We start from the raw sequence: 8,327 nt of genomic DNA, 5'->3' as shown, positions 1-8,327 counted from the left end.
TGTGTATGCTCCAAAGAAAATCATTCTAAAACAAGCATAAATTAAAGAAAGGGTAAGTGAAAAATCTGGTGGATCCATTACGAACCCCCTAAATTTCAGGGACTTCTGCTACTTTATGAACGTAGTAAAATAATTGCTAGGTAGCTAGCTGTTTAAAGCTGAAACCTCAAACCAATCCATATATTTAAAGAAAAAAGTAAAGAGTAGTGTATTCCATAATCATGATAAACTCAGAAGACTATTTCCATGAATCCAAGAGACCGATCGAAAATCCATTGAAACAAAAGACATAAGGAAAAGAAGAGGAGGAACAAGACGAAGAACAAAAACAACAAAGGGGTTCAGAAAAGAAAAATAAATAAAAATTAAACATGAGAAGTGGTACTAGGTAGAACCAACAAGACCAAATTAAGTTGCAAAACATGGGCGTGATGTTAACGATGATACCTAGTCCATGAAATTTGCTAACCTTTATCTCCAACAAAGCTCATCTCATCCAGTATGCACTTAACCTCCCACAACGCACGCAGAAGCAGCTTCGAATCTAAATTGATTAAGGTTCTAAAAGTCAACATCGATGATGATCCCACAGAAAATCAGAATGGTGGACGACCCCCTGAGTTATTTCCATTTCCAGCCCACCCATCGATTGGCAACTGAACATTCTGCATATTCAATGGCAAATTGAAGAATGGAAGCCCCGAGGACGGGTCAGGAAAAGGGTTGTTTCCAACACTACCACCACCGCCGCCGCCGCCACTTCCCCCGGATCCCTGTGGGACCTGTACTTGCAACTGTTCCTCTTCATCCAAAGGCAGCCTCTCATAAGCAACATTAGTAAAGGATGAGGCGATCACAATAACGGGCCCTGCCGCGGTCAACTCCCCGACAACGCTGCCCCCGACAACCTGCCCCTGCCCGCCGGCCAAGAATATGGTCAAGCTTGTGGCCCCGGGTGGGGCAGGAGGTGGTAAAAATGACCCTGAAAGGGATAAAATCTCAAACCGTCCATGAAGTGTTACTACGGCCCCTGCTGCGGCCGGCTGCCGCAAGGTCACATTAGTGACGGTGCCACTTCCGCTCAAAATACAGATCCCACGCTGGCGGCGCCTAGCATACGTGGCGACGCAGTCAAAGACGTCGCAGCCGTTGCCTACCTCCAGAATATGTGCTCTGAGAGTGTTTGCACTCTCTCTTGTGATGATGACTGGTGGTTTTGGCTTGTTTTTGGATCCAGGTGGACGGCCTCGAGGACGACGAGCCACGATGTCTCCTGACCCGCCGTTGATGCCTCCGAGGTCGAGGCCACCCTGATGATGGTCATCTCCTGAGAACTGGCCCGTTGACCTTTTGACTACCGCATCGTCTTCAGAATCGGTTTGCTGTTGTTGTTGTTGTTGTTGTTGTTGGAGGTGCAAGTCTTGCCTGTGAAGCTGGTGAACGTAGCGAGGAACTGAGCCTAAATCCAAACCGGCCATGGGCACATCAAAAGAAAAACAGAAAACAAGGAAGAAAATATTAAAAATATTTTTTATATAAAATTAATTTATGAAACTGGGAAGCAAATTAAAAACTGTTTGTGGTTTTTCTGCTTTTGTTTATTTTATGAAAGTGGGAAAATTTTAAAATAAGAACGGAAACAAGAAGGGATATATGGAGAGGATAGCTAGGGTGTGCTCCGGCACTCGATGTTTTTAAAGAAAATAAACACAACGACAACAGCAACTAGGAAGATCGAGTGCAGAGAAAGGGAAGGGGAAGAAGAGGATGGATGAAAGGTGCTGTGTGGGGTTGGGGGCGACCAAAAGCTTAAATATACTACTAAAATATTGATTTCTTATTGTGAGGAAGAGGGGTATTGTTGCAATTATGACTCTCAACCTTAGAGAGTGGAGTAGACGCTATCTTCAAAAAAATTATAGAAAGGAATTATGATCTTATTCATTTTGAATACGATATATTAATATAAGAGATAAGAGATTTGTACTAAATTACACAATGAGTCAGTTATAATATTTTACTTTTGAATCTGCCTTGTACGAGAATGCAACCTAACTTTCACTTACAAGCGGAGTGAAAAACTACTAAATCCTATTACTAATTAAGTACTAGTTTAGTATTGAGGTACTTTTATAAAAAGTGGATATAACAAAAAACTGAACTCAAAAAGGTGTTTGGTAAACACTTAAAAACAATTTATTTTCACTGTTTTGGGCGAAAAAAAAAAACTGAAAACGTGAAGCTGCTCTCATAGCACAGCAGAACCTGTTTTTTTTTTTCAAAGTACAGCAATACCAAACCAGCCCTAAGTGTCATCATTGGTCTCACTTTTTTTTATTTGAGTTTAGATTTTATAATTTTTACAATATACGTTAATTTAGGGTTTAGGGTTTGAATAGGATCATAAAACATTTTTTATTTATTGAGCAACAGAGCCTAAAACCATATATGTAGTTTTTATTTTTTTTTTTTTTTGGACACAAGGACCTTGTTAACAAAGGTTTTTTGTTTTTTTAACTAACATTATTTGGAGGTGGGAGATTTTAGTTAAGCCAGTAATATGGTAGTGGTAGCGACTTGTTAACACAATTAACACACAACAACAATCAAAATAGGATATGAAATAATGAGTAGTTTCTGATCATTTACTTATGGTACATATGAACTAATTGTGTAGGCAATTACCCATAAATTTACAATTTCAATCATATATGCACAAATATAAATTAAACCCAAAACTCATATGTAAGAGAATTAGTTATATGACTTGAACTCAGACATTTCTCCATTATATATACGAAGCTTATTTTCGCAATAGTAGGATTATAGGGTTTAGACTTAAAGTATAACGTCAAACTGTGTTTGGGTGAGAAATTTTTAAGTCCCAAGAAATTGAGGTTAAGTTCTGAAGGAATGAACTACAATATGTTATATATGAGGGATTTGACACTACCAAAAAAAAAACACTTTGTGCGACGAAATAAGTTTGTTGTGTACAGTACAATTTCGTCACGCAAAACCTGTGCGATGAAAGTTTGGTCGCACATAATTTGTCTTGCAAAGCTTGTGACGATAGAGTTTGTGCCATGAAAATTAATCTTCTTTGCGCAAAGTAGCTTTGTACGACGAAGATTAATATCGCACAAAGCTTTGCGCGACGAAATATTTTAAATTAAAAATTTTTGTTTTTAAATTTTTTTAATTAAAATAAATTAATTTAATATTTTGCGCGATGAAATATCTTGTCGCGCAAGGTTTTTGACTTTTTGTTTTATTATTTCTCTTATATTAATTGTTTATGAAATATTTGGTAGCACAAGATTTTTCGAATTTTTACTTTTTAAATTTAATTTAATTGTATGATTTTATTTTTTTAATTACTTTAATTTAAATTGACATAAAATAAAATTACATATGAAAACTAGTGATCAAATTATCCAATATATATAATATATTCAAAATGTACACATAAATTAATAAAGTACAATAATAAAATCCTAATACAAGTCTATTGTGGTGGTAGTGGCGAGGGATATGTTTCAATAGCGTCCCAATCCTCAACTTTAGCCGTCAAAGTCTCGACGATTCCCTACAAAAAAAAAAAAAATGGTCAAATAACAGAAAAATAACAAAAAATTGGCATAATCTCCCCTAAAATTGGTATACCCCAAATCCAATCCCAAACTCCACTCCTCATCTTATACTCGACCTCAAACCCCACACCAAACTCAAAACTAACTCCAAATACACATATTAATGAAAAAAATTATATAATTTGGGGAGAATATACCTTTTGGCAAGATTGAGAGTGAGTGAGAATGAGAGGGAGGAGTTAGTGTGAGAGAATTAGAGGAGATAGTGAGAGAGAGAATAGAGAGTGAGTGAAAGTGAGAGATAGTGAAGAGAGAGAAGAGAGATTAAGTGAGTGTGAGAGAGAGGATCGGATTTGGGGAGAGGGAAACAAAGAGAAGAATTAAGAGTAGAGAAAGACATTGAGAAAATGGTGGAGGAGTTATTTTGATTTTAAAGCCGTCTCACGTTGCGCGACAAAATATTGGTCACGCAAAGTCTTCCAAAAAATTTTTAAAAAAATTTTCCCGCATCCCATTTTTGGTGCCCACCCAAATTTTTAGAGCCTTGCACAATGAAGTGTTGGTCGCACAAAGTCTTTAAAAAAAAAAAAATTTCCCGCGTCCCATTTTTGGTGCCCGCCCAAATTATCAGAGTTTTGTGCGACCAAGTGTTTAGTCGTACAAAGTTTTACGCGACGAAAAATTGGTCGCTCAAAGTCTTAAAAAAAATTCCGGCGTCCCATTTTTGACTCCCATCCAAATTTAAGGATTCTGCGCGACAAAATATTGGTTCGTCGCGCAAAATTTATAAAAATAATTTTTATAAATAATAAAAAAGAAAATAATTTTATTTTACAATTTAAAATATATATAAATTAAAATAAATAAGGTTTAGGCGACCATATGTGCATTCGTCGCGCAGAGAAAATAATAAATAAAATAATTTAGTTTAACAATATAAATATAAAAATAAATAAATAAAATAAGTAAATAATTTAGGATATTCATCGCGCAAATTTTTTATAAAATAATAAAAACTTATGAAAACAACTATATTTTTAAATTATAATATAATATAAATTAAATAAATAAATAAATAAATTGGTTTGCGCGACGCATGTATACAACTACACTTATATGAATAAACGAAAAATTACAATTTAACGGTTATTCAAACTCCGATTTTGATATTTTTTTTACAGCTACACTCATTGACCTATATGAATACAATAAATGAATTCGATCTTCAATTTAAAATATTTACACTAATGGATAGCACAAAATCTTATGTTATACTTAATGAAAGTATAAATAAACTCTAAGTGTTAGTGAATATATTGTTTTGATGGGATACACATTCTACGAAGCTAGTTTCAACGATCCAACCGTTAAACTTGTTTGTATATACTTCAAGATCGCGTACACCAAAAATCGCAAAAAAACAAACATTCAGAGATCAAGTAATGGGACAAAAGTTTTCGACAGTTATAAACGAAAAATCATGATTTAACGATTATTTTAACTCCGATTTTGATGATTTTGTACAGCTACACTCCTTGACTCTATATGAATACAATGAATGAATTCGATCTTTAATTTAAAATATTTACACTAGTGAATACCACAAAATCTTATGTTATACTTAATGAAAGTATAAATAAACTCTTAAGTGTTAGTGAATCTATTGTTTTGATAGGATACGCATTCTAGGAAACTAGTTTTAAAGATCCAACCGTCAAACTTGTTTGTATATACTTTAAGAACACATACACCAAAAATCGCAAAAAACAAACATTCAGAGATCAAGTAATGGGACAAAACTTTTCGACGGTTCTAAACGAAAAATCACGATTTAATGGTTATTTTAACTTCGATTTTGATGATTTTTACAACTACACTCCTTGACCCTATATGAACACAATGACTGAATTCGATCTTCAATTTAAAATATTTACATTAGTGGATACCATAAAATCTTATTTTATACTTAATGAAAGTATAAATAAACTCTTAAGTGTTAGTGAATCTATTGTTTTGATGGGATATGCATTCTATGAAAATAGTTTCAACGATCCAACCATCAAACTTGTTTGTATATACTTTGAGATCATATACGCCAAAAATCGCAAAAAATAAACATTCAAAGATCAAGGAATGGGACGAAACTTTTTGATGGTTATAAACAAAAAATCATGATTTAACAGTTATTTCAACTTCGATTTTGATGATTTTTCACAGCTACACTCCTTGACCCTATATAAACACAATGACTAAATTCGATCTTCAATTTAAAATATATTTTTCTAACAAAAATCCGATCCGAACTACAATAATATATTTTTCTAACCAAAACCCGATCCGAACTACAATAATAAATTTAAAGCTATTTAATAAATATATATACCGTTCAATTTATTAGGTGTTATATGTACAAAATAAAAAACGAAAATAAATTGGTTTAGGTGATGAAATATTTGAATTATGTCGCGCAAAGATTTAAAAAAAAAATTATTTTATTTATTTTTGTAAAGACTTTGCATGACGAAGTTTAAAGTTTCGTTGCGCAAAGTGACTTTGTGCGACGATGTGTTTTTCGTTGCGCAAAATTTCGTCATGCAAAGTCAGACGATGTGTGTTTGTCACACAAGAGTTTTTTTTAACTAGTGTGAAATGCTCTTCATGACCATTAGGAAAACATGTAGAAGAGGATTTAATTTGTAAATGACTCCTCCTAAGACCATCTCCAACCCTTGGGGATAAAACTTAAAAAATTAACTAGAAAATTTTAAGCCATAAGCCAAAAAACTATATTTTTCCTCCAACCCTTGTGGCTTAAAATTTTAGTCCGTGATGATTAAATAATGATTTTAGCCTAACTTTTTGTTTTCGGTAACTTTTTTTGAAAATAAAATTTATGTAGATTATCTTAATTTATTTTAATGAACATTTTAGTCTAAACATATTTAATTTCTGATAAGTAATTAAAAATCATACAAATACATAGGTATTTATAAAGTTTTAAGTTAAATTTGATTTAAATTATTTTAGACGTTAGATTTAATTTTTGGCCGTCAAATCTTTCTTTTACTATTAGATATGATCTTATTTGATCATAACCGTTAGATTATAAGTAAAAAAAAAAAAAAAAAAAAATTGAAATATAACAGTTTGGTGGGCCTAGAATAATTTAAGCCAAGCTTAAATCCTTGTGGGAATCTAGCCTAGAGATATATTTTCTCCCCATGACTTATTTAGCCCATGGTTTGAGATGGTTTGGAGGGTTTTAAGGCTTATATTTTAAGCTTTACCCCATGAGTTGGAGATAAAGTAGGGATTTACAATTCCCTCTTACGTGCCTTTGTAAGACTCATTAATTCCATTTGAATCCATCCTATTTAATATCTCGTGCTACATTTCTTAATACACAGCCTCTAGAATTTATACAGTAATTAAAAAGAATAAATGAAACATTAAACAATTTTGAAGCGAGTACAACACGATGTTAACAAATTCCTTGATTCGAACTACTTTTTGAATTACATGGACTTTTTTTGAGGTGAAACAATAGTGAACAGATAGTTTTATGATACTAAAATCAATAACTTGCAAGTTTATTTTATTTTATTTGAGTGATCGAAATCATGAACAGAATTTGAACTTGAGTGAACAGAGAGAACATATTATTTTAGCAAACTTGACCAAATTGAAATATGCTATCCTGTAAACATTTTGGTTAGGAATAATAACGCATAAGTTTTTATAAGGTGATCATGAAATTCTTAGATAAATAAAGTGATATTAATCAACTATATGAGCATTATAGTATAGTTGTGCATAAATATTTGAAAGAGATGTGGCACCAAGAAAAATATTTAAATTGGATGGGGTGAGTTGGTGACAAATTAAGGATCTAAAAGGAGCGTGGGGGAAGTAGTGTATTTTAAATGTTGGTTAAATTGCCGTTTTACTTCTGAACAATCATTTTAGTGGAAGTTGATTTCACAAACTCAATTTTTCTTTTTTTTTTTTTGTAAATTAAGATCCTAAAATACTAAAAATTAGCCGATTCGCCCTTTATTGTTAGCTCATTATGAGGCGAAGCTCATCTCCTTTGTTTTAGTAAATAATATCGTTTGTTTAAAAAAAAAATTAGATAGTTTGGAGGATTAAAAGTTTGATCTAATGATATACATAAACATTTGAGTAAAAGAAGCAACCTTAAAAGGGGGAAAGGGGGAGGGGGCAAAGTGTTACATGATGGATCGTCGCATCGCTGCTGAAGATGTTGGCCATGGTTAGGGTTTCTCTGGCTGTAACAAATAACCATGGTTAACTTTGAAAGTTGACCAGGTTGCGTTAACTTGAAACGTGAGGGGGAAGACAAATTGAATTGTTATTAAAAAACAACAAACGAGGGATGAAATGGGCAAGTGGGAGATGGTGCTGCGGCGGATTGGTCCCACTTTTGTCCTCTTCCTCCAAGCTGGACGGCCCCTTATCCCTCTCTCTCAACCCACTCTCTCAACCCAGCCATCCTTGCTTGACTGAATGGACCTTAAGCTTTGATTAAACAATAAAATTTTAACAACGACCAATTATATCATTGAACGCATCGAATTAAATGGTTCAAGCATGAAACTTTGCATTAATGTACTTGTAATGTGGGAGAGTGAAGATCAAACGCGTGCATCGAGCTTTGTAGCTTGAAATTGGCGAAATATTTATCATCATCTCATGTAAAGATCAAATTAAGCC

The 8,327-nt window shown here is 33.3% G+C and overlaps 1 protein-coding gene across 1 annotated transcript; it reads right to left on the bottom strand.

Moving 5' to 3' along the window:
- Nucleotides 1-209: 209 nt before the first annotated feature.
- On the bottom strand, nt 210-1,803 carry LOC125480598 (AT-hook motif nuclear-localized protein 23-like). Its single transcript, XM_048591605.1, has one exon. It carries the CDS (start codon nt 1,476-1,478, stop codon nt 597-599), a length of 882 nt encoding a protein of 293 aa, XP_048447562.1. The 5' UTR covers nt 1,479-1,803; the 3' UTR covers nt 210-596.
- Between the last annotated feature and the right edge of the window lie 6,524 nt (nt 1,804-8,327).

The sequence above is a fragment of a genome, unplaced genomic scaffold (assembly GCF_019419815.1).
Source record: "Pyrus x bretschneideri cultivar Hongxiangsu unplaced genomic scaffold, Pyrus_bretschneideri_v1 Contig34, whole genome shotgun sequence".
NCBI classification, from domain to species: domain Eukaryota; kingdom Viridiplantae; phylum Streptophyta; class Magnoliopsida; order Rosales; family Rosaceae; genus Pyrus; species Pyrus x bretschneideri.
The sequence above is the reverse complement of the archived record's forward strand: the minus strand, read 5'-3'. Positions and strand labels throughout refer to the sequence as shown.

Excerpts from the sequence above, each read along its gene's own strand:
- LOC125480598 (XM_048591605.1), bottom strand. The coding sequence starts at position 1,478 with ATGGCCGGTTTGGATTTAGGCTCAGTTCCTCGCTACGTTCACCAGCTT.